General features: G+C 50.0%; 2 protein-coding genes across 5 annotated transcripts in view; both read left to right on the forward strand.

The window, feature by feature from the left end:
* ZDHHC3 (zinc finger DHHC-type palmitoyltransferase 3) overlaps positions 1–12,448 on the forward strand; it is a 57,452-nt gene extending 45,004 nt beyond the window's left edge. For 2 of the 4 annotated variants that reach the window (XM_014852441.3, XM_014852444.3), the window contains one exon: positions 9,696–12,448. In XM_014852441.3, the coding sequence (XP_014707927.1) occupies positions 9,696–9,947 (252 nt within the window). In that variant the 3' untranslated portion in view covers positions 9,948–12,448. Of the gene's footprint in view, positions 1–864; positions 2,554–9,695 lie in introns of those variants that run through there. The other 2 variants (XM_014852443.3, XM_014852445.3) reach the window with 1 other exon arrangement.
* Positions 12,449–12,600: 152 nt separating this feature from the next.
* LOC106838407 (SEM1 26S proteasome subunit) lies at positions 12,601–26,085 on the forward strand. The gene is given in 2 exon segments (XM_070493598.1): positions 12,601–16,504; positions 16,507–26,085. Coding segments are annotated over 2 exon segments (156 nt in total). The 5' UTR covers positions 12,601–16,473; the 3' UTR covers positions 16,632–26,085.
* The last annotated feature ends 233 nt before the right edge of the window (positions 26,086–26,318 follow it).

Below are 26,318 nucleotides of genomic sequence, written 5' to 3' on the forward strand. Positions count from 1 at the left end.
AGCTTCTCCCTCAGCCCCCGTTTTTGCTGTGAGACTTAGCGGGGGGTGTGGCGCAGGCTCTGCAACAGCTGCTGAGGTGGCCTCGGGTCACCCTCCTCCCCAGGGAGCACTAGGAGGACATTTGCCGTGAGTGAGGCTGACTGGTCTGTCCTCGCAGCCCCTCTAACCTGTACTAATCCTTCCTCCTTCCTCCTCTGTGGTGACCTCTGCCCTCACCACAGCCTCTCACTCCTGTTAGACCTTCTCAGTTGGGCCTCGCCAGCCCCGCTAGGCAGGGTGCTTCTTGACCTCCCTGCCTGGCGAGACTGACAGCACCAGAGCAGTCGTTTGATTTGTTCCTTTTTTTTTCGTCTGCAAAGTGGTCATAGTAGGTTCGAACTTCCTGTGAAGCTGTCCCAAATTAACAGCCGTCATTGGCTCTCATGATCGTGAGCTCCCCGCCAGCTCTGAGGCTTCTCACAGCAGAGCCTTCCCAGCTCTGCCACACAGAGCCCGGGCCCTGGCCAGAGGCGTCTCTGCAGAACCCAGCAGGACTCAGCTGTGCGTAGATGGCCTCCTTCACTTAACAGAACACGGCTCGGCGTCACTAGGAGTAATGGCCTAGGGGCTGCTGCTGTGCTCGTTTTCCTTCCCTTCCTAGAGGGACTTATAAATATGTGCCCACCCAAAAGAAGTATGTCTTTTTTTTTTTTTTTAACACTTTTTATGAGAGAAAGAGAAGAAACAGGTACAATGTAGTTGGCGTTATGGCTTTAAAAAGAAAGCATTTACTCCATTCACTTCAGGCTAGTGGACATCCCTTCCCGCCCCCCAAACCACAGCAATAAAGTGCTTGACTGAAAGTATGATTGTTCTTGTTTTCAGGGAATAGAACAATTGAAAAAGGAAGAGAGAAGATGGGCTAAAAAAACAAAATGGATGAACATGAAAGCCGTTTTTGGCCACCCCTTCTCTCTAGGCTGGGCCAGCCCCTTTGCCACGCCAGACCAAGGGAAGGCAGACCCGTACCAGTATGTGGTCTGAAGGATCCCTGACCAGCATTGCCACTCAGACACAAACCACATCACAGCACTACCGTCCGATCCATTCTCATGAATGTTTAAACCGAAAAAGCAAAACAACTACTCTAAAACTTTTTTTTTATGTCTCAAGTATAAAATGGCTAAGCATTGCAGAGAAAAAAAAATGTTCCCATGTTTTATTTTTAAGAGATCATCCTTTATATTTTTTGGTGACTGAAGCTGCTCTTCTTTTTTCCTTTTTAAAATCACTTCTCTGGCCTCTGGTTTCCTCTCTGCTGTCTGTCTGGCATGACTAATGTGGAGGGTGCTGTCTCCAGCCATGCCCACTTCTACTAACTGAGTGAGACGTGACGCTGGTGCATGGATGGACCGTCCGGACCCCTGGTTGGGAATGCATAGGAGAGCCAGGAGGGCCCATGACCTCCCACTGCCCACGAGGCAGTGGCGGGTGCCCTGATGGGACTTAAAACCTCACTGAAGATGGATGCTTACCCCTTGAGGCCTGAGAGGGGCAGGATCAGGGCTGGAGCCTTCAGAAGGGCCCTTGACACAGCGGCCTCATCCCGCACGTGGACACAGTTTGCCTCCTAATTCACAAAATCAATTGCCTGCCTTGTACTTTATGGGCTCGGGTGCGTAGAATGATTTTAAGGGGGGTGGGGAGAGAGATGAAAGGGGTCTTATTTGTATTCTGAATCACTAATTATATTCCCTCTGATTATGTGGAAGACTGTGAAGGAAAAAGACGTTTTTCCAGTTCAAAATGCCTTACACAATCAAAAAAAAATTCCAAATTTTAGGCGAGCTGCATTTTCCTTTGTTACATCTGCTCACCCTCCTGCCACCTCAGCTCCCGCGCTCCCCGAGCGAGATGTCAGTCAGTCAGTGTTAATGCTGAGTGAGACAGCCACGGTCCCCAGCGCCACCATCAGCCTCTGCTTCCTCGCTTTGTAAATCTCTGAAGTGGGTTCACAATGACGTTTTAGACCCATAAATGGGCACATACCCATGTCTTACAATATTTTAACCTGGGAAACTATTGTCCTGGCACGGGGCTGGCAGTGATGCGAGAGCAACATTGTAGCCCCCAAACTTTTCACAGTTGCTAGACAGCCTTCACTGCAGTCAGCTGATTCACAGGAGCTGGGGCCTGGCACTGAGAAGCTCTTCTGTTTGGAGGCGCCTGCTGTGTCAGTCTCATTTGCAAAAGGAAAGCCTGAAGATAGCAGGGGAGGTGAGGAGACAGAGAGTGCCCTCACATGCAAAAGTCACGGAAATTTGAATACTGACCATCTGTGAATTCTCACACATGGATTTTTTTTAAGTGATCATCACCACAAACCTCCTTTTTTAGCTTTTGCTTGGGGTGGGGGTGGGGGGTAAGGTTTATTAAATCCAGTCCTGGATAGGGAGAAAGTTAATCTAGCCATGTGATTTTTCAGAAAAGTAAGCGAAACATGCTGCCTCTTTTCAATTCTGTCAGTGCTTCCACATGGAAACAAAATGCAATAAAATTTTTCCAAACCCTGTTCTGATTGAGCTCTGCTCTCTCACAGTGTTACCTGCGGGGAGAGCCGATGGTCTGGTCAACCCAAGTTTGCTGTTTGTTTCTTTGCTTTTAAAGGACATTTATTTATGCTCCCTCCCTTGAATGAGGTGTTTATTGTGTCTTTAAAGGACCTTTATGGTCCCCTCTTGAGCAAGCTTGCCCTACCAGGCCCCTGTCCTTTGGCTTTCTGCAGCCTGAGTTCCTTCCCTTGTGCTCCTGGGCTCTCCGTTGCTACAGGAAGGTCATGAAGTCTGCCAAGTTTGCCTCTGGGGTTGGACATAGGGGAGAGCCCCATTTTCTTCTGCCCACCCAGCAGGAACCAAAGTCAAACCAGAGGAAATTGCGAAAACCTCCACACGCAGTTCTGGTGCGCTGTTTTGAGGGGTTCTCCATCATCCTTTTGATGTTTAACCAAAGAACTCTACGAGCTTTTCTGAGTCAATTAACCTTGACTTGCCTCTACGGTACTATTTATGCTATAGTCAAGGCTGAGATCTGAAATTGTTTTTAAATGCTGTTTTTAAATCGAGTTTATAGCGTTTGTTTTCCACATTCTTTTTTTTTTTAAACAGTTCACTTAGGTGTATGAAAGAAGTGTGGCTAAGTGACTCGACAGCAGTTGAGAAGGCTCTGGCCCTGGTCCCACCCCTCAGGGATCCATCCCTTGGGAGGCAGTGTTGCCGCGCTGTCCTCCTCCCAGGGGACGGAGACTGGGACTCGGAATATTTTTTAAGTATTCGGATGCCCTCAAAGTACTCCATCTTCAAGGGCTTTTTTTTAAACGACCCAGATTGGGTTTTCCCTCATGGAATTTCTAAGGAATGCAGTAGTTAGAGCTGAAGATGTGTTGACTTTTTCTTGAATCCTAAAAATAGAAAGTCATCATTTAAACATGAGCATACTATGGATATCTCCCAGAGATGCAGGCTCCTTCCGACATCCTGTATGATTCTCCCTCTGGGTTTTTACAAGCCCTTTGGCTGAACGAATGAATGTTCCCCAGCTCTCAAGCCAGAGTGAAATGTGACTCCAAGATTCCCTGTGTTTTTCCTATTTCATTTTCCTTAAGATCAAAAACATTTTTCAGAGAGCTCACTGACTAAGGAGCATGACTGTCCTTTGCAGTGTAGTGATTGGTCTCCAGCCTGGTGCCCACGCGGGAAGAAATAGACATCCCTGAGCTCCACTCAGTATCCCCAGATGACTCATGAAAGAGGACACCCCTCCACACAAACGCGGCCCCAGCTTTTTGCTCTGGCACAGGAGTTCTGACAGCACTGAATGGTGCACATATGGGAAATGAGCCAGTAGTGGCCATAGGGTTCAGAACCTGGGCTCTGGAAAGCGTAAGGGAAAAATAAAGAGGAAGGTGACACGGCGAGTTGGGTTCGTGACTCTTTCCTGAAGCCTGTCAGCTTCAGCTTTGTGTTAATAGCAACCACATGGAACATGCAAAAGGCCTCGGGCCAAACAAATCGATGCCTATTTGCATGGGCTTGGTGGCGTCGTGTGCACAAAGAGAATTTGGGTACAAGTGCATGTGCCAAGTCTCCTCTTAGTCATACCATTTCATCTTTCTAATACTTTTTTCTTGGAAGAACCCAAAGTGAGATGCCTTGAATTACCAGCTTTGCTCATTCTGGCTAGACTGCTTGGAAGGATAAAAATCCATCTTCTTGATGCAGGAATCTTTCAGATGAGGTAGATTAAGAAATGTTTATTAACCACCTATGCGAGGTCAGAATCACACAGAAACCCCAGATCTGGGAGCCTGCATTGGGCTCTCCCAGCCAGCTAACGGGTTTTAAGTTTCTCTCATTTTAAGACCTGTAGTGCATCAGCCTGTGGGGTGAGCCAGCCAGGGGTGTCAGCCTAGAAGAGGCCCTTAAATACCAAGGAAATGAGAAGAGAGGAAGATTTTGCTGGAATCCCTCTCAAGAACCTTGCTGGCGATGCGCTGAGGCAGTGCATCTCAATGCGTGGCCCCTAGACCAGCAGCATCAGCGTCACCTGGGAGCTTGTCAGAAAAGCACATTCTTGGGCTCCACCCCAGACCTGCTGAATCAGAAACTCAGAGGGTGGGGCCCAGCAAGCTGGATTTTAATAGCCCTCCAGGGGATTCTGACATATGCGCGTCTGAGAATCCACTTGGGGTGTGCCGGGGTTGCCCCACCGGGGCTCCCTGATGCCTGCCGATGATTGGCCCCGTGTGCTGCTGGGCTCAGTGTGGTGCTCGGTAGGGGGTGCCGACTGAGTCCTCTTCCCTCAACCCACAGCCTCCCCAACATGAATGCTGAGAAAACAAGGGAAGTCTGCTTTGTGAAAGGGAGCCAAATTATTAGTCTGTCCAACAGTCTTCCTGCAAATCTCATCTGTCCAACTGGTTTCTGGACCGAGGGGCCCTTTGGGCAGAGAACCGTCCAGAAGGCAGAGGGGAAAGAGTGGAGCTGGGGTCCTCTAAATGAGAGTGGTGGCTAGTGAGGAATTAGAGCCTGGGACAGACACATGCACATGTCCTGGCCTTTGGTGTCCATCTGTGGGCCTCAACACCCACATGGCTTTTTCTTAAATCTTCTAAATACACATCTGACCTGAGAATCACCTCATAGGAAATAAAGAATTCACACTGAAACAGAAACAAGCCATGGGCCAGTCTACTCTGCCAAACTGAAGACTTCATTTCCCCACCCTCTCCCTCAAGAAAAAAAAATTGATGACTTGAGCAGCGTGATTACCCAGCAAAGCCAAGTGGCCCCAGGGATCACTCTCCATCTGTGTGCACAGGAGCTGATGAAGCTGATCCAAGGAATTATGAAAAGCATTGCAGAGGAGTGTTTGCAAAAATCTCAGGGAAGGCACCTGCTCTGACATGGACACAAAGGACGCCCTGAATTTCTGCAGATGAGTTAACGTAGCCCAGTGATGGAACATTTGGGCCCAGGCTTCAGTCCTTGGTTCACATCCTTAGTCAGCTACTTCCTTCCTGTGTGACCTTGGGCACTAACTTACTTAAGCCTCGGTTTTCTCATCTGTAAAATCAGGGAGTCACAAGGCTGACGTGAGGATTAAATGAGAGTAATGAAGGTAAGTGTTAGTATCTGGCACATGGTGTGGCTCGAGTACATGTTAGCTCTGTTAGAGCTGTGCTTTTCAAATCGTCGTCACAACTGTTCATGATCTGTGAGATCACTTTCTTGGTTTGCAACAGCATTTTTTAAAAGAAATAAAAAATAATGCATTACACATTGTGGAATAAGTATTGTTTCATGAAACTTGGTGGGGGGCGGTGTGTGCTGAGTTGCAGCAGAAAAGTATTTTCTGTTAAGTGTTTTCTGTTGCGGGTTGCAATAAAAAGCTATGAAACACTCATGAAGAGAGAGTTATCTGGCTGTCTCTGAGGAGGGCAGGTATGTGTGGGCTGCAGCATCTCTGACTTTCTACGTCTGGTGATGGAGGGAGCAGGGGGACCACCTGCTCTTGTTCTGTGGGTCTCAGCTGAGTCCTTACAGAGCTGTACTTGGGTCTCAGCCTCCTTTGGGAGACTTAGTCCTGGCACATTAATTTTTGGGTGTTGGTGGGTTTGTTTACAGATCACAGCTCATGTGTCATCCAAGCAGCCGATGCCCATAAGGCCTAGGTCACACACTCACTGCAAGAGGTTCTGGCTTAGGCTGTTACCCCCCTTACCAGGAATCAACCATTCTTTTTTTTTTTAAGATTGGCACCTGAGCTAACATCTGTTGCCAATCTTCTTTTTTTTTTTCCTTCTCCTCAAAGCCCCCCAGTACATAGTTGTATATTCTAGTTGTGAGTGCCTCTGGTTGTGCTATGTGGGGACACCACCTCAGCATGGCCTGATAAGCAGTGCCATGTCTGCGCCCAGGATCCGAACCAGCCAAACCCTGGGCTGCCGAGGCAGAGCGCACGAACTTAACCACTCGGCCACGGGGCGGCCCCAGGAATCAACCATTCTTGTTTGTTGAGCCTGAAGTCAGTATTACTGCTGCCTCTGCAAACCTCCAGCTTCAGAACCTTACCTTCAGGACACCTTTAAATCTACACAAAACTCAAAATTGAGTCCTATCTGGAAAAAGAAACCCCTCTGGCTCCCCCTGATGCTGAGAGTCCAGAACCTCAGGCCTTTTTTATGCATCAGATTCTTTTGGAATATTTTCTCCTCTCCAGACTCAGAGTTGACACTCTTTGGATGTTTATCCACTTAACCGCTGAGGAACTTCCAGGCCGGACTTTGGGATGCTTTTGCGAGCTCGTTGAGGAGGTGGAGCACAGTCCTAGAGGGCTCCTCTGGGAACACACCGGAATGGGAAATAGTAGTCCTGTGGCTCTTCTGCTTCATTTTCCCCTACAGCTCTTCTCTGTCTTCGAGATCCGCACAGGCAGAGTGAGAATTTGCAGTAGGACTGAAAACACCTTGGGTGGAGAGAAGACACCAGGTCTAGGCTTGATTCTGGTGCATGACCAGCAGGACAAGCTTTGGCCACTGTCATGGCCTCTCAACTTCTTTTTTCCCATCTGCTGTATCAATACTTGCTTGTTGTGAGGACCCACAGTCATGGCTTTGAGCGAGCCCAGTCAGTGTGGATACAGCCAATCTGTCCTTTCTGGGTGTCCCCTCTGTAGCCTGGTCTGCCACATGGCGAGGTCCCAGCTCCCCTGCAATCACAGTTAAAACGCCGCTCTTGACATGCTGCACACGATCATCCAGGAAGGAATGCAGGATCCCCAAAGCAAGTCACCCCGTGAGCCATTACTACTTCTGCCAAGTGAGGAGGCCTGGCGAGGGGCCCATGCGGGAGCAGTGCGGCCTCCTGTGCTCGTGACTCCGCGAGGCTCCCTCAAGACTGTGTCAACAAGGTCCATTTTCTGAAACAGGATTTTGGTCGGATTATAAAAGTAACACCTGCTCATTGTTGAAAACTTGAAAGTGTGGGGAGTCTACAGAAATAAGTGCAGATCTTCTAAACTCCTCTCCCCCCAGGTAACCATAAGTTCCATGATGATGTCATGTGCAGCTTTCTTCCTTTGTTGCCGCGTGGACAGGATTTTCGAATGTCATGTAAAACTGTATTAACAGCATTTTTAATAGGTGCATAGTATTCTGCTTTATAGAATAATTTTCTTAGCCATCATTATTGGACATTTCAATTGTTTCCAACTTTCCGTTGTTATAATTCAGTGTTTAAGACTATTGCATAAATATTTGTGTCTCAGATTATTTTTTTAACTTATTGTGAAATAATTTCAAACTTACAAAAAAGTGGTAAGAATAGTACAAAGAGTTCTCATTTACCCTTCAATCTGTCTTTCCAAGTGTAAACATTTTATATAACCATAATACAAATATAAAAACCGGGAAATCTATTGATACAACACCATTAACTAATCTATATACTTTATTCAAATTACTCCAGGTGTCCCACTGACATCCGTTTCTGTTCCAGGAGGCCTCATTGCATCATTTGTCATGTCTCGTTAGTCTCCTCCAATCCATGGCAGTCTCTCAGTATTTCTTTATCTTTCACAAACTTGACCCTTTTTTTTAATTGAGGTGAAATTCACAGAACATAAAATTAACCATTTTAAAGTGTGCAATTCAGGGGAACTTATAATGTTGTACCACTACCACTCCTATCTGGTTTCAAAACATTTTCATCAGACTTTGACCCTTTTGAAGATTATAGGCCAGATATTTTGTAGACTATTCTATTTGTGTTTGTCTGGTGTTTTCTCACAATTAAATTGAGATGATGCATTTGGGGCAGGAAAACCTCTGAGGTGATGGTGTGTCCTTCCCAGTGCACTATATCCAAGGTACATGACGCTGATGCGTCTCATTCCCGGTGATATTAACTTTCATTGGGTTAAGGTGGTGCCTGCAAAGTTTCCTTACTATGAAGCTACTGTTTTACCCTTCATAATCAGTAAAGTCTCTTATGAGCAGACCTTTGAGATCAGATTCTTTAGACTACAATTTTCTCAAAAGCCAAGAAACGTAAATCTCTGATATGGTGTGGGAAGACAGAGTACTGGAGAAGAAGAGCTGACCCAGGATGTGGTCAGATCTCAGTCTGTGTGTGTGCCTCAGTTTCTCTTTCTGTATAACATAAAGGTTTATACCAGTTATGTGAGGCTCTTGTGTAGAAAAGAAGAGAAAGCCTAGAACTAGGTACTCAGAGATGGTTCCGAGGTGGAAAGAGTCATGTCAATGAGCAATATCTGTGCCCGGCAAACCTGCAGCCAATTCCCTTGGCTTCCAGAAGAGATGGAGAAGGCAGAGGCCCCAGTGAGGGGTAAAAGGCTCTGGGCAGGGTGTTGTGGGCCTTGAGAGCTGGCCCGCTGTGTCTTTAACTCCTTTGGCTTTCTCCCCTTACCCAACACCCTCTTTCTGTGGCCTGGCGGCTGAGTCGCAGCCGACACCCAGAGGCAGGTGAGTGGGCAGCTTGGGAGAGGCCACAAGGTGGTGTGCTGCATGAGCAGCCCTCACGCCAGCCTCTGCCTCCCCACAGTGACCATGTGCACCCTCCAACTGCTTGCTGCATGTTGGCACTAGCCATACACTCATGTGCTTCTTCATCTCACGTGTTTGTATCCTGCACTCTCACCTGAACCCTGTCATCCTTCTTCATGCTAAGTTTGCTGTGCCTACCATGGTGGGGAGTGGTCCAGAATATTTAGGGAGGGATCATCTGTCTTAGTGGTCTCAGGATGGGTGGGCCAGCTCATGCCCAGAGAGGCCTGGGATGTCACTCCTTGGTCCTTGGCCACTGGACAGCCTGGCTCCTGTGCAGCAGCTGGCCTTACTTAACAAGGCTGGGCAGCCCTGGCACCTGTGGGAGGGAAGTGGGGAGGGCTAGTGGTAGGTGAGAACCAGGCCAGTTCCTCGAAGGTCCTTCTTGCTGTGCTACTCCACGTTGCTCCCCACTCCGCCCCCTCAGCCCTCTGAGGAGTCTCCAGCCCTGACCTGGCCTACAGCAGGCTGTGCCCCAGCAGCCCCATCCACCCATGCCCTGGGCCTCAGTGCCGGGCTGTGCCGGGGCTGGGGGTATGTGCCCGAAGGTGCACAGCCCTATATGCTGACCCTCTTTATCTCACTGTCCCTCCAGGGCATTGAGCGCCTCAAACGAAAGAACCAGCCGAGGGAGCACACGGGCAGCTGGGAGTCGGTAAAGGAGACCTTTGGTGGGGACTTCTCCCCGAACTGGTTCAACCCCTTCTCCGGACCGTGTCATCCAGAGCCTCTCCGTGACGGAGACTGGGTGCGGCAGGTGACTCTGTCAGACACCGACAACACGGAAACAATGACGGAGTCTGAGGAGGGGAAGGACAAGGACTCTGTGGAGGTGATAGATGAGTAATGCTGCTATGGGGAGAGGGACGGACACTGAAAAGTCACTGTCAACCTGTCACTGGCGTTGTGGCTGTGGGGTTCATGGGTGTGACGCGCTCCCCTGCACCCCGCTGCTCCCCTCGGGTCTCTCACTTGGCGTGGCTGTCCTCTGTAACCCCTCCTCTCTCTCCCCGTGTTGAGCCCGGTCTGGGAGGTGGGGGATAGACTAGGGATGACAGAGGAGGGACTTTTTCTGAGTCCATCTAAGAAGAGTCTGCTGGGAGAGGGAGCGTCAGGAACCATTCTCCAAGACTGGGCGTCCTCCGCCGCTTGCACAGCCTCCCCCAACAAAGGGAGCTCTGAACAGGGCTGCTGGGGGCCAGAAAAGAACTCACCTTAGGCTGTTCTTGGGATGTCTGTCTTCTCATGGGAAGGTTGGGGCCCTGCTCCTGGCTTTTGAGAAGTAAGGCCATAACATTATGATGGAAGGACAGAGCAGGGCTGGCCTTGGGGACCGGAGGTGGGACCCTGACATCAGGAGAGATCAGCCTGGAAAGGCTGCAAGCATCGCGGCCACTCCCCAAAAGGGCTCCCCTGCCACCGGCCTGAATTAGGAGAAAGGCCTGTGCCGCAGCTGCCTTCGGAGTCAGGCATGGTTTGAGAGGACCCCAACACTGGGCTGCAGATACACACATGCGGGACGTGCCCAGTTTGGAAACAAGCCTGAGCTATGGCAGCTGCGCCAGAACTTAGCTCCCATTCCGCAGACACGAGAGGCTTCATGGAGTCACAGCTTAACGCTGTCCTGCCGTGTGGCTACAGATCTGTCCATGCCCAGGTGGGAGTTGGGGGAGGACCTAAATAGGGCTTCTGGGGACTCGGACCTCCTCCACCAGAACGGAATTTACTTTTCCCTCCTGGATGGAGTCTGACAACCCACCTAGGCAGAACTGACCAGAAACCTGACCTGTTTGTTTTAGGCCAGTTTTCCCAAGATAACGCCCACCTTGTGTCTGAAAGGGCGGGTGGTAGCCAGGGCCTTCAGATTGATGAACCAGGAAGACAGACACACACACACACCCTCACACTCTACCAAGATGAGCCTGGACCCTGGTCCCCCCATTTGAAGGCTGAAGGCCCAAGCGGGGGTCCCTGAGCTCCAAAACCCCACTCCAGTGGTTCCTGAAGCAGCATCTTCTACACAAAGCCCAACAGAAGGGTTCGTCTCCCCCTTTGGTGTAAGAATGGCTCCCCCACCCCGGCTCCCAGCGGAGGCCTTTGTTCTTCTTTTTGGCCCATTGCCCCAGGATCAGCTGGCACCAGGGCGGAGCCTGCCCACGCGATGTCTCTGTTCCAGGGCCCCTCTTCCAGCTCCAGGCCAAGCATGAGTCCTTGTCCAGGGGGGCCTGTGGCCCCAGTTAAATGGGGAAGGAGGTCAGTATTCAGAGGTGCCACCTAGGACACTTTACGAAGGCTCTGGTGACCGTGAGAAAGAAAGGAAGGCAGCAGCGCAATCCTCGGGCAGTGTCCTCGGGCCTTCCCTGAAGGGCAGTGGCTCTGCAGAGAGACCCCTGCCTACAGCTGATGACCGCCAGGCTCCAGGGCTAATTGCTCGGAGGGGCTGGTGTTCACAGAGCCACCTCTGTCCTAACCCCTGCTCAGAGCTCTTTCCTGATGTCCCATGAGAGGGCTGGTGGCAGGACTTGCATTGACAGAGCAACCAGAATGGCTCGGGCCTTCCACAGCCAGGCCATGGACATCTCTTCTTGGTCCGTGTCAGCTTTCATATTTATTAATATTTATTAACGAAGCCCATTAACTCGCAGTCCGGGCAGGGCGTTGCCACTCACCACTTTGGGAGAGAGCTGTCGTCTGACCGTGGAGACCCACTGTTTGTTGTCCTGACCAAGAAGGCAGCCCTGGGGTGCCCACAGGGTGAATTGTGTACCAAAGAGACTCCATCAGTGCTGTGTGAGTCCCAAAGGAGTCCGCGGTCAGCGGGCAGGGTAAGGGGAGAGGTTCGCTGGTCACCGTTTGCTGATGATGTCAGTCTGGCAGGGTCAGGCCGGAGGTCCGAGGTGTGTGCGTGAGAAAGGCCCTTGCACAATGGCCTTGAAATTGCTCTTCCTCCAGCCGGCTTGGCGGAAAGCAGAGGTCCGTCGCCATGAGCCCCAAAGCCCGCTCTGGGTTCAGGTTGGTTGGTGGGGAGGCATTTTACCTGCACAGAGTCAGACCGGCCCCTCCCTCCTTGCTGAGCCCATCTCCATGCTAGACCTCAGCCACCTCAGACCCTGTCCTGGCAGGGGCTGCACCGGGCCCCAGCTGGGGCTGCGTGGGTGACAACCTGTCTAATCCCCACACCAGTGGCACAGTGGCCTTCCCTCTGTGGCGGCTGGCGACAGTGTAACATTCTGCTTAGTCTCAAACTGACAGCATTGCAATGCTGTCAAAACAAGACAAGGGCCAACATTGAGGGAGACTGGGCGCAAACTTCTGCTTTTTTCTCTGAATAAAAAGCTCTTTTCTCGACCTTGGTGGCTGGAGTCTCCTGTCTTCAGCAGGAGATCCCAATCCAGACCCCTGGCTGGCATCCTTCCTCTCGGGTCACCTCGAGGGCACCCCTAAGAAAGCCTCTTTTCTCCCATTTCCCGTGGGGAGACCAGTGAGTGTCATACACAGGCACCGAGCTGCACTTGCAGAGTTACTAACTAAACCCTTCTCTCTGGGTCACCTCCTGTGTGGTATTTCCAGCAAAAGGAAAACTCACCTGTCATGCAACAAGCATTTATTGAACACCTACTATATGCCAGGGAGGTGGGCGTGGGGGCAAGAGTGCCCAGGATTGAAGGGTTTGACTTTAAAGCCAAGCCCCCACCCCTGAATGTCATGCAAATTACACACAAAATAACCCTCAGTCAACCCACACACGTGCCTCTGCCTGAGTGTGTCCAGTTGGGGTTACAGCCTTAGGGAGAGGGGCTGGGTGTGCTGAACAGGGCCTGGAATAAAGCAGCCCGGCCCCTTGGAGAAACAGTCCTTGACCCAGGAAGTTCAGAGGATCGGATGGCTCACCAAGTGCCCACGTGATCCCCAGCACAAGCTACGTTAAGAAGCTTGTTCACAGAAAGAAAAAAGTGACCCAGGGGACCAGAGTCATCTGGAAGCAGTCAGTTTAATTAAAAGCGTATTGATCATTTGAGCAGGTCTCTGGAGGGCGGAACAAGAAGGAACGGCTCGCGCTAACAGAGACAGGCTTTCAATTGGCACAAGGAAGCGCCTCCTCCCAGGATGACGACTGCCCCCAAAAGTACGCCTGCTCAAGGGAGGGGGATGTTGGTGGCCGCAGGGTCTCCCTCCTTTCCCTCTCTGAGAAAGCACAAGCCTATCCCCAGGCCTGGGGCCATCTTGGGGTGGGTTCCTGTGTTGCCTGCCAGCTCTGTTTGCAAGCCATCCCTCGGGCTCACCAAGGCCACCAGCGCTGGTGAGATGAGGCAGTGGGCAAGGCAGGAGGCTTCAAGTGGAACACCTTGTGGTGTCTTCTTTACCCCAAAGATCAGTAAGGGGCATCCTTATTTCAAACCCATCTTCTCCTCAGGCTAGTCAAAGTCAGTATCCCCTGTGGCTGGCCCGCCCACTCTGTGCCTTGAGGTGGAGGCCCACAGGGTTGCAAAGGCAGCTTTATTCCTGGGGGATGATGGATGGGAGGGAGAGGGGCTAGGGTAAATTTTGCTTCCTTGTCCATATGAAGGCTAAAATGGACAGAGGGAGGAATGGAAGCTATAGGCTCAGCGAATCCACAGACACCTGTCTGTGACCACATCCAAGGGAGCTCCCACCTGAGGGCCCTCCTGCAAAGGGAGGCACAAGTCTGGTGGAGTGTCCAGGGGGTACAGGGCCGGCTGTCCTCATGCTACCGGTGGGCTGCGGCTGCTGAGCAGGGCAAGGGCCTGGGATCAGCCTGCTGCTGGGGGAGGGGGCTTCTCTGGTCACTCTGAACGCTGCCTGGAGGAGGTGGGCTGTTTCGGGTGTTAGAGGTGAGAGTGAAATGTCTGGAGGGGAGCGAAGTGGAGGAGGCTGCTAACATCCTTGGCGAAGGTTCAAGGCCTGTCTGGAGGGAGCAGGAGGTGTGCAGTGTACCCTCACCAGGACAGGTGTGGCCATTCGTCATCTCCCTCCCTCCCTGCATTGGGCCCCTTGAAGACATGATTTTAACTTATCAACGCCATCGCTCACAGATCAGAGGGGCTGCTCAGTCACCCACCACCACCAAGGGGCTGGGGATTCTTAAACCTGGAAGGCTGGAAATTCCTACTAACCTGCAGGTGCCCCGAAGCTCACCCGGCCCTGGGGAAGCATGGGAGCCATGGCACTGGGCTTGAGGCGCCACAGTTTCAAGCTGCCTGAAGTTACAGGAAGTCAGAGGCCAACCGACACCAGCTGGTCTCTCAGTCCTGCTTCTGGTTGGTGGGCAGCCCCAGCCTCCACTTAGGGTGTGCAGATACCTGAGGGGAGGCGCCCATCCACCTGTTGTTCCCCAGACTAGGCCCCCTTCAGGGAATAAGCAGGTCTGGGAGCGGGGCATCCAGGAGAGGGACTCCCTGGGTTTCAGGTGGAGAGCACCTGGGGAGCTTTTGACAAATACTGATGATTAGGCCCCATGCCTGGAGAGTCAGACACAGCCGGTCAGGTTGGCACATGCAGTCAGCGTGGGGGACCACTGGCAGCATCTCGGCTGTTAGCAGCATTGTTTATAAATTGGCAAGTTGAGGACCAAGTTCAGCCTCAGACGTACTGTCCTGGTCCACATGGTCATTTCCACAGCTTGAATTAGTTGCACCTGGTAAGATCCAGGAGCTTACACTATAGAAGACCACACACTCTCCTGTAGCTTATTCTGCAAAATCCTGAAGGCAGACCTGGGTCCCCTTAGGCACTCAGGTCATCCTCTGTCCATTTTCCTTTTCAGCCCGTTTGACTCTCAGAGTAGTCCTGTGAGCTGGACAGGTCACACTATTATCCCCATTTTATACATGAGGAAACTAAGGCTCAGAGTCTCGGAGCCTTGCTCAGGGTCAGTCCCCTGGCTGGTTGAGAATAAAGCTGGCCCCAGTATGGCACTCACCCAATCTGGGACCCCAGCTTTGAGGCTTTAGATGACTCAGTTACCTCTCTGGGCCTCAGTTTCCTCAGATGTAAACCAAGGTGGTTGAACCAGCTGGTTTGCAGGGGCTCTTCCAGCTCTGACATTTCACAGACCCTCCTGGGAACCCTGCCCAGGTCGACAGAGCTTCTTGCTTCATGGATGTCAGCAACAGTTGTCTCTTATCTGAAATCTGAGAGGAATGTCTGTTTCCCGACGAATCACCCGCCGGGAATCACCTAGCCTCTCACTGTGCACAGTGGTCTGGGGGCCGCCATGCTGGCAACACCGGCATCACAGGGGAGCTTGTGAGAAATGCAGACTCTGAGGCTCCACCCCCACGTGCTGAATCAGAATGTGCCATTTAGCAATATTCCCCAGGTAATTTTCACATTAGGGTTTGAGAAACCCTGGTCTAAGGGAAACAGTAACCGACTGGTTTTTCCCTGGAATATTCAGACACCCTGTAAGAAACAGGCCATCAGAAACCTTCTTTCAGGAACAAATCATAAGAGTTTGGTAAAGTCCTTTGCTGGGTATATCAGCATATCAAAATCAACAATTTCCATATAGTCCAGCGAACAATTAGAAAATATAATGAAAAATATTTCATTCACAAAAGCAACAAAAACTGTAATACGCCTTAGAATTAATCCAACTAGAAACATATGAATTATATATGGAGAAAACAATAACACTTTTCTAAATGTCACAAAGAAGATCTGAATGGAACAATATCCCACATACCTGGAAGGTAAGATTCAATATTGTCATTTGCCATAATTCTCCCCCAAATAAATTGATAAGTTCAATACAATATCCATCTGAATCCTAACAGCTTTTAAAAGTTCTATGGACAAGAAAAATGGGGGGGAGGTGTGTGGAGGGACATGTGCCTACTACGTATCAATATGTGCTGTGGAACTACAGTAATTTAAACGGCGTAACATTGCATGAGAAGATAAGCAAGTTAGAGTCCAGAGACCCAGATATATACGGGAATTAACAATATGAGAAAAATAGCAATTCAAAGCACTAGGAAATGATAGCCTATTGGCAAGGTTGTAGCTCTACATCATCGCACACCCAAAAATTAAATTCCAAATAAATATCTAATTGTATAAATAAAGCTAAGAATTCTAGAAAAAACAGAGGTGAATATTTCTCCATTCTTGGGGTGACATGAAACCCAGTATCCTGAAAGGAAAGGATTGACAAATTCGGCTACATTAAAATTTAAAAGTTCTAATGATGAAAGGCATCTTAGAGGTTAAAAAGATACAGACTATGATAGACGATTTGCAACGCATAGCACTCCTTATGTATTAAGAGCGGCAGTGGCAGCTGCCGTGAGGAAGAGTGAAGGGTCCAACTTTCCTCCTGACCTGAGAGGTTTTGGGCGCAGAGAGTCACGATGTCAGAGAAAACGCAGCCAGTAGACTTAGATCTCTGAAGGAGGACGAGTTCCCTGCGGAAGACAAGGCTGGTTTAGATGAAGATGCACATGTCTGGGAGGATAATTAGGATGATAACAATGTACAGGATGACTTCTCCAGTTATGAGCTGAACTAGAGAAACATGGTTATAAGATGGAGACCTCATGGCATCCAGAAGAAGTATTGAAGCCACGTACGCGTGGACTATTGACTGAATTCTAGGACAGAGAACCCAGCGTGGGACATTTTAAAAAAATGTTTATTTCATTACCTGCTTGGATTTATTTTTGATCTTGTAACACAAAAAATAAATGTTTTGATCTAAAAAAAAAAGACTACACACAAATTAATATGAAAAAATAAGTGACTCAGAAAAAAGGATATGAACAGGCAATTCACAGGGAATAGTCAATTAACATAAGAAAAATATTCAGTCACAAATAATCAGAGGTGCAAATTAAAACAATGAGATTATTTAACCATTAGACTGGCAAAAATAAAAAAGATCTATTAGTGGAGCATAAATCAATGCAATCTTTTCTGGAAGCAATTTGGCACTAGCAAAATATACCTACATTCTGACCCTATGACCCCCTACTGGGAATTCACATTTCAGAAATACTTGCACACATGTGCCAAGATATATTATTATTCAGCCATTAAAAAGAAGAACCAGAAGAGTTTTTAATACCATGGGAGAAAATTCCTTTGTGATCAAGTTAAATAAAATAGACTACAAATTGCTACACATATAACATTATCTCAACTGTGTAAGCATTAGTAATAGAAGAAAGAACAAAACCCACTAAAATGTTAAGACATTATCACTGAGGGAGGAGATTATGATTTCATTTTCTTGTATTTTCCAAGTCTTGTAAGTCTTTTGTGATAAGCACTCGTTACTTTTTAAATTCTATTTATATATTTATCTTAAATCACTTTATCGAGATATAATTTATATTCCATAAAATCCACAGTTTAAGCTGGACAATTCAATGGTTTCAGTATATTTACAGAGTTGGAGTAACGTGTTACTTTTGTAATCAGAGAGGGAAACTACCAAATAAAAGGAAGAGATAGTAATCTTCGTTCTCCAGAAGGCATGTGGGAGAGTTCTGTGGTCATAATTCTTTGGGGTTCTTCAAGTCACCCTTGATTTTCTAAGAGGGGTAACTACCTAGGATTCAGGTGATTCCTTCTTCTCCACCCCTCCTGTGGTCTTCTTTTTGGCTATTTCCTTCCTCTGTTGACCCCCGCGCCTCCCCTGCCAACCACTCCCTCCCATTTTGTTCCCCTCTGCCTCTTCCTCTGCAAGTGGTAATGCTTGGTCAGCCCTCCAGGAATGAAGAGAGGGCGAAACAAGAGGACGTATGTGCAGCGCCTTGCAGAGCGCGCACAGCAGCCTCACTCATGGGAGTCCCTCTTCTGTTGTCGCCACTTCCATCCTATCCTCAGTGTCCAGACCCAATGCAAGGAGGGGAAGCCAAGCAGTTCTGTAGAGCATGGCATTTTCCAGAAGTTTTTTGTTGCAAAATCTAGTGAGAGGGAAGGTTGGAAGTTGCTGGTGCCATGAATCCTCACCCCTGGACTTGTGCCTTTAGAGCCGTGGAGCCCTGCCTCTTTCCACATTGTTGCTCGGTCTCATGGCTGCACAGAGATGGTCATCCTTCCACTCTGTGTCAGAAACTTAACACATACCGTCTAATTTGCACTTCACAACTACCCGGTGGAATAACCCAAGTCCAGACAAGCAAATCTGCCCAGAAGCCTCCAGACTAAAGTCTTCTAAAAAGTCTCACTCAAGTTTTAAAAGCTTTTTATCTACATCAACATTCCAATTGTCATGAGGCTTCCTGGTAAATAATTGTTAAGTGGTTGGTTCTTTGATAAATACCCTGGGAGGCAGGGGGTGGCAGAAAGCAGAGGACAAAGGGAAAGGCCCTGGGCGGGGCCCTGGAGAAAGGGCTTCCAGTGCTGACTCCACCATCCGCCTGCAGTCTGGGAGGTCACCCCCTCTCTGGGCAAGTTTCACATGCATGAGGCTGGCGTTTGACCTGAGGCTCACAAAGCTTTCCCCAGAACCTTTACTGGCTACTACCTAACTAAAAAGGGGGTCCATCAAGTAGGGCCTGGTCCAGCCACAGGATGGCAAATTCATTACCTGACCAAAGTTCCAGGGTTTTTCTTTGACAGAGTGAGTGAAACCTATGTAACGGTAGCCGTGTTGTGCAGGATGTGCTCATTTTGCTCCACCTCATCAGGACATGAAGGAGCAAAATGAGCTCCTTCAAGAGGAGGACACGAAGACTGTGTCCTCTGAAGCAAGAGAGCACACACACAGGGTCATCGTTCACCCCCTGGGACACAGGAGGCTTCCTGGACTAGGCGTCCACGAGGTCTTTATGAGGGGTTTGGAACAGCGGGCGTTAGGGGCAGGAAGTGGGAGGCAAGGGTTAAGAAGGCATCAAAAAGAACATCCTAAGCCAGCCATAAGGGACTTCCACTGGGCAAATTTGGGGCAATTTGAGCACAAACATAATTAAGAACAGGAATGAATCTTAAACTATTGGGAAAAAAATGAGATCCGTGAGTCCATACAGATGATAAATTGATTGATAGATGATAGATAGATACATAGATACACACACAGACAGATGATAGATAGATGGGGGTGAAAGGAGGGCTCAGCTTCCAGGAGAATACTGGAGGCCAGCAGGTAAGGTGGAGGGAGAGCTGGAGCTGGAAAGTCACTGTGCAACCATCACAGAGAAGGTGGGTTTAGGCAGGATGCTAAATCTAGGCATGGGGAATTTTGATGAGAAGCAGGATACTTGCATGGTCTTAAAGTGTCTCCACACAGACCACTTACTAGTTACAAAGAAAAAAATTGTAATTACAGAGCAGAAAAATTGGAGACCTTAACCACATAATCGAATTTAACATCTCCATGAGGGGCAGGTGGACAGCATGTGCCTCCAGATGTGATGTCCGAGAAGGACACAGCATTACTTATGTAATATTCCAGCCAGGGATGCATAACAATATAAAGATGCTAAATTGTCAAACTCAAAAATGAGGAATGTTCTATTAAAAATGAAGGGGGAGCTCCATTCCTCAAAAATGTCAATGTCAAAAAAGACTGAAAAAGGCTGAGGAACAGTCCCAGCTTAAAGGAGCTAAAGAGACATGACAACTGAATGCAACACATGGCCCTGGACTGGAGGAAAAAAATGTTATAAAGAACAAGATTGGGTCAACTGACCAACCTGGAATACCGATAATTTCATTAGATACAAGTGTCATGTCAACACCGAATTTCCTGAAGTTGATCACCATACTGTGGTTGTGTAAGAGAACATGCTATTCTGAGGGAATACACACTAAAGTGTTTAGGGGTAAAGACCTATAATGTATGCAACTTATTCTCAAATGGTTCAAAATTAAAGTGTGTGTGTGTGTGTGTGTGTAAAGAGAGAGATGAAGCAACTAGGCCAAAATGTTAACAACAGGTGAATCTAGATAAAGGGTATATGGGTAATCTTTATACCATTTTTGCCCACTTTTCTGAGTTTAAAATCATTTCCAAACACAAAACTTTAAAAAAAGAGCCCCCTCGTTTCTAGCTTGTACACTTGACAGGTTTTTAACCTCAGGAAGGCAGGTGTGGAAAAGGGTTGGTGTCAACAAGAGACAACAGATGTCCAGCACCCTCGGGAGAGGCCGGTGCTGGTGATGGGGGAAACGCCCTTGAGCGTAGCCACAGGGAGGAATAAGTTGGGCCGATGAAAGATGGAGAGAAGAAACCTAAAAGAGCAGAGAATTTCCAGAAGGAGGGGAACATCAGTCATGATTCAGGCCCTGCCGCTGGAGGTGGTGAGTAAGAAGTTGTTGGTGCCCCCCACACAAGGGCAGCCTTTGTACAGTGGTGGAGGCAAAAGGCAGCTGGGGTGGGGTCAGGCCAGGGGAGGAGGAGAAGGGATATGGCCGAGGAGCTCGGCCACAAAGAGGATGCTCCAGAGTGTCCATTATCTGTTCCTGGGACGGGTCCCTTCACCTAGTTTGCAAGAACCTCGAGAGCAAGTGAAGTTCATAGACTACGCGTGGTGCATAGTAGGTGCTGCTTCTCGCTTCCTCGTGTGGGTCTCCCCGGACACACTCCCCCAGCCGACCTGAGTTTCTCATTACGTTCACCCCGTGGGGTGAAGAGAATGTACAAAATGTGTGCTTCAGGTTTAAAGATGTGTTTGTCCACACTTTTCACCTCCAGGTGGTACTTTCCCACGATGATATTGAGGGGCTGCTCGCAGCCACCTTGACCTAAGCAAAGACACAAGACATGCTGGACACATCCTCCTTTGCCACACCCTGAGTTCTAGAATGCCTCCCAGAAGGATTCATCGATCCTAACAAATCACTCCGTCTGGAACCAGCCCGCGTCTTTCAGAGACCAGGAGTGGTCGGGGCTCTGAACGGTCAGGATGGCCTGGGTTGGGCAGATGCGTGAGATGGAAAGGCAGCCACGCAAAGCAAGAGGCTTTGGCAAGTCCCGCCAATGGCCCTAGACAGACTTGGTTGGAAGCTTCACGAGTATCGTCACCTCTCTGAGCTTTACTCTGTTTACTACAGCCTGGAGATGAGGCCACCTTCCCGGCTGTTGAGACAATCCCATAAATAATGCAAATGTAAGGTGCCTGGCTGACCCAGCACCTCAGGGGACGAGCTAAATGTCAGCCATATTTTGCAGCAAAAAAAAACCCCTTTCTCTGTTGTTGGAATACAAGCAGCCTGAGCCCCAGCGGGGCATCGATCCCAGGGTGCCCCCGGCTTTCCTCTAGCCTTTTAGGCTAGATAATGGCTGGATAAATAATTAGGATAGACAGACGTTGCTGCACCACAATGGCACTAGTAATTCTTGTCATTGTCACAAAACACTTCTGTTTGAGACCCAGGATCCTCCCAAATCCTGTAGATGCTGGTTATTATAAGATATCTTCTAGGAGCAGTGGGCTCTCAGCTCAAATCCCAGCTCTGCCTCTTACTGGCTATAGGACCTTGCCTCATTACCTAACTTCTTCTGTGCCTCAGTTTCCTTATTTAGACATTTGGAATGATAGTGCCCCTCCCCCATGTAGGACTGTATGATAATTAAATGAGCTAACACACTTTACTATCATTATTTTGCTGGTTGGGAAACTGAGGCTCAGAGAGGAGCCACAGGAGGTGAAGTGAAGACAGAACTCTCTTGACACAACTCCAGAATCCACCCCTCTAACTCCCCACAACCCTGTTGCATGCGGGAAGAGGAAGGAGGTGGAGCCCCTCAGAGGGCATGTCCTGGGCACCAGCAGGACAACTGTGACAATACCCATTCCCTGAGACTCAGTCACCAGAGCTCGCGCCCAGAGAGCAGACCATAATTTCACCTTCCCGGGTGTGTCCCCAGCACCGTGCTCGGCACCCAGTAGGCCTCTGATGGTTGTTTCTTACAAAGGCATGCAGGGGAACCTTCCAGAGAGTGGGAAACGTTGTAAACCTTGACCTGCATGGTGGTTCCATGGGTATATTTATATGTAAAACTTCACTGTGTGTACACTTAAGATTTGCATCCTTTATTTGTGTTAGACACCAATAAAACACTTTAAAATAATACTTGATTGAATGAAGAAATGCAGCTCCCTCCTCCACCCTATTTCTGTCACGGGGGTGTAACCATGAAGCCAACCTTCCCACCAGGCTTAGCACAAAAACCAGATGTAAGGAAAATGAATTCAAAGGCCTTTTCCTGGAGAGATTTTCATGACACCCGAAAAACACTCAAATGCTGCAAAATCAGGGCTGGGAGTCTGGGATCTGGACAGGAAGGAGAGGGAGGAAGAACCCACAGGCCAGCAGTTGGCCCAATTCTCTCATTTCCAGCTGCAGATTCTGCTTCTAAAGTAATCCGACGCAATTGTTGCCGAACCAGGTTCGTTTTTGCCCACCGCCCAGAAAGCGAACACCGAGATGACGAGATTGCAGCAGACACAGGGTTTACTCACAAGGCAGCCATGCGAGGAAGCGAGAGCATGAGCCTCAAACCCGCTTCCTCGAAAATAGGCACTCAGGGATATTTATGGGGTAGGGCAAGGTGGTCTGAAACGTGGAGAGAGGTGATTGGAGGTGAAGTAATTGATGATCTGCACAAGTAGTCAGACTCCATGCCTCTTCATAGGACCCATGTTCACAAAATGGCGGTGCTAGCATGATCTGAGGGTGGAGTTTTTAGCCTCTTGACGTCAAAAGGTCGCCTATCAGACATCTGCGCGGGCTCAGTTGATGAGTTGGTGGTCTCAACAGGCCTGAAGTGGACAAGGGGTTCTAGATCCTGAAAAACAGCTCAAACACCCATTACTGTGGTGACCCAGGCTCCAGGGAGATGTTGTCTATAGGAGCCTAGCGGGAGTGAGAGGGCATTTTGCCTAAGCAGCCAGTTAACAATGGGTGGGTTAAACAACTAAAAGCTATAATCAGTAACTGCATAAAGGAAAAAAAACCTTTGGTTCTTAGCTACTTAATCATCAGTGGCTAACTCTCTGCTGTTTCACACTGCCACTTTAAAATCATGGAATTAACCTCACAGTTAAACTTCTGGCGATTTATCCTAAGGAAATATTCACAGGCTAGTCCAAAGATCTGGCTGGGAGATGGTTCATTACAACACTGGGAAGACCGTGGATGGCTGTAAAAACCTAAGGTCCCCAAGAGGGGAGGGGCCAGTCAGCCACCATGAGCCCGTCGTGAAAATCTCTCCCACGGGGACCACCGACCAAACGGGGAACCCTCACAATATCTTGTAAAGTGAACGAAGGGAGAGACAAAACACCCCCATTTTTGTATTTAAATATAAAATAGTCATAGAAAAAAGCCTGGGAGGAAGGATTGACAACTGTTCATTGGTGGGATGCTGGGTAATTTTTATTTACTTCTTGCTAATTTCCTCCAGGGAACACTGTCCCTTTTGAAATTAAAAGGGGAAGAGGTGAAATTAGGAGGTTTGAGCACAGGCAGTACTGCTGTGCGCCTCCGGCAGGCTGCCCTCTGCTGTGGGCTGGTTTCCAGCACTGTAACTGACGGAAAGTCCTGTAACATCCCTGAGATGTCCAGACTTTTTGGACACGAAGGAAAGGTGTGGGTCGGGGGCACTAGGCGGTGGCCTCCCCCTGAAAGCAGATGGTCCGCTGGTCTGGGGCTCAGGTACTGAAGGCATCATGGGAATGCTCAGCGAGGCCAGGAAAAGGCCCCTCAGATTAGGCAAGGAACCTGCCAGAAGGCAGCCGCCGCTCAGCACCCGCCTAGCCCGCCCTGCCCTCCACGTCAGACTCATGGGGAATGGTCTTCCACCAGTGACCATGTTTTGTGGATGACCTCGGGTGGAGCACCATCATGGTGTTGTTGGAGATGCTTGGATTGGCCCTGGAAACACCCGAGGGGCACAGAGTCTTGACCTTAGCCCCCCTGCTTCGGGGGCAGCCTGCTTCGGGGGCAGCCTGCTTCGGGCGTACCTGCTGCCCACTCCGTGCGGCAGCCCTCAGCCCCTCCTCCTTCAAGGCTCCTCGCTAGGCCTCCGGCTCCTGGGGCCCTGCGTGCAGCCCCTCCCCCACCCTGTGCCCTCGCCCCCAGGGCCCCCAGGCCTCCCTGTGCCCTCTGCAGGTCCAGCGGGGAGGACGCTCCCGCCTCCTGCTCTCCAGGCCTGCCGCATCACCCCGGGGAGCCCAGGCCTCCGTCTTGCCTCCGCGTGTGAACGCTCCGCGGGTGCCTCTGCCCCGTCCCCGCCCCCATCTGCTGTGTGTCACTGCTGCTCAGCCCTCGCTGGGCTCTGCCTGGGACCGAGAAGCTCGCTTACTGCAGGGCAGCCGGCTCCACCTTGGCTTCTCTCACGGGAAGAGGCGGACTCCACCGCCAACCTCGCCGGCCGTCAGAGGACCTTCTTCACAAACGTCGACCAGGTTGTGTCAGGACCTCCGGGGACTCCCATTGCTCCTGGAACCAAATCCAGCCCCTTTCCGTGGCCTGCACATGGCCCTCCTCACAGCTTCTCCAGCCTGCCCACCCTCCTCCCACCTCCCTGCAGTGACCAGTCTCTGATCCCCAGAGAGCCGGTTGGTGACAATACCGGTGGCGGATGTTGCCTATTTGGGGACCCTTGCACTTGCTGTGCCCCTGGCCCCCTGCTCTCAGGTCCTCACCTGGTGGTTCCTGCATGGGGTATGGGTCTCAGCGGGGAGGCCTCCTCCCAGGGCAGCCCTGCTGACCCCAGGGGCACCGGCCCCTCCAAACGCTGTTGTCTGCCTGGCCGGAGGGCTCTCTTGTTTTGCTTCCTTCAGTGCTGGTGCCCCTGCCTATCATCTCCTCCTCTTGTTGGCTCACTGTTTTTCTCCCTCTACTAGAACGAGCAGCTCTAGGAGGCCAGGGACTGCTTTCCGCTGGATTCCCAGAGCCTGGGATGGTTCCTGGCACATAATAGGTACTCTACGAATATTTGCTGAGTGAAGCAGGGTCATATACGTAGATGCTCAGCAAATGTTTGTGAGAGGAATGCGCATGTACCCAGGGGCACGATACAGTCACTGAAGTTGGGGACAGTGAGGTCCTAGTCCACCGGGTAGAGCAGGTGGCCCGCAGCACAGCACAGAGTAGGTGCTTATTTCATCTTGGCTGAAGGCAGTGTTCCCATCGTAATCTCCACCAGCACAGTCGAGGAGGTCCTACGCCTGTTCCTCCCTCGGAGAAGGAGGGCGAGGTGCTCTCCCTTGGGAAGCGGTAGCGTATGTCCTCCTGTAAAGTTGATTGCTTTGACCTATTTTTAAAGCTTACAAACTACATTAAACAAGCAAGACACTCAGCCCCCATCATCTCACTCCCTGTCACAGATCTCACAGATTTCCTGTCAGTTCCCCCGATTGTGCTTGTGCGCACAGCTTTACCCATCACCAGCGGGTGAGCCATTTCCTATTATCTTTGCATCCAAAGTGTGGTGCTTACAATCACTATTACTGGCTTGCCTCCAGCCCACACAGCTATGGTGTCAGCAAACCTCAGCCCTATGATTCATCTCTAGAAATGTCCCAGACCCCTCTAAAGCAGTTGCCCTGCTGAGTCTCTGCTCTCTCTGCTCTGCCGACTCCCCAGCTACCCCCGACACTGCCCCGCTCCTGGCCAAGGAACTGGAGCGTCGGAGGTTGGAGAACTCACCACCAGCCAGGCCCCAAGTCAGCCTCCCATTCCATCCTCACTGCACCCCATATTATCCCCACATTACAGATAGGGAAACTGAGGATCCGGGAGGCTAAGGCACTCCTGGCTTGGACTGCTCCAGAAGGGCCCCCTCAGGCTCACAACCCACATAGTCCCGCCCCAAGCCCGGTGGGCAGGGCCCCAGGCTTTGCCTGTGCCGAGCTGCAGGTGCAGGTTGTCCCCGGACTGCAGCGCCCGGCTGAGCACCAGCCACAGATAACACACCTGTCCTTGTTGGACCACGCATTTGATGTCTGGAACGCCAACGTGTGGTGAGAAATAGCATTCTCTTTTTTCAGAAAGTCAGCGTGGAGAACCTTCAGCAACAGCATGTGGAAAACAAAAGAAAAGAGAATGTTTATTTCCTGATCGTGTCTTTCTGGCTTCAAAATCTGGCGGTGCGGTGAGGTGGAGTAGGGCAGAGCTGGGTTTGCATCCCTGCTCCCCCTCTCCAAGGCTGTGGGCATCTCTGAGACTCAGTTTCCTCACCTGTAAGAGGGGGGTGCATGTACCTACTTTGTGGGGTCACGTGGGGATGAGCTGAGACACA

This window comes from Equus asinus, chromosome 21, assembly GCF_041296235.1.
Source record: "Equus asinus isolate D_3611 breed Donkey chromosome 21, EquAss-T2T_v2, whole genome shotgun sequence".
NCBI classification, from domain to species: domain Eukaryota; kingdom Metazoa; phylum Chordata; class Mammalia; order Perissodactyla; family Equidae; genus Equus; species Equus asinus.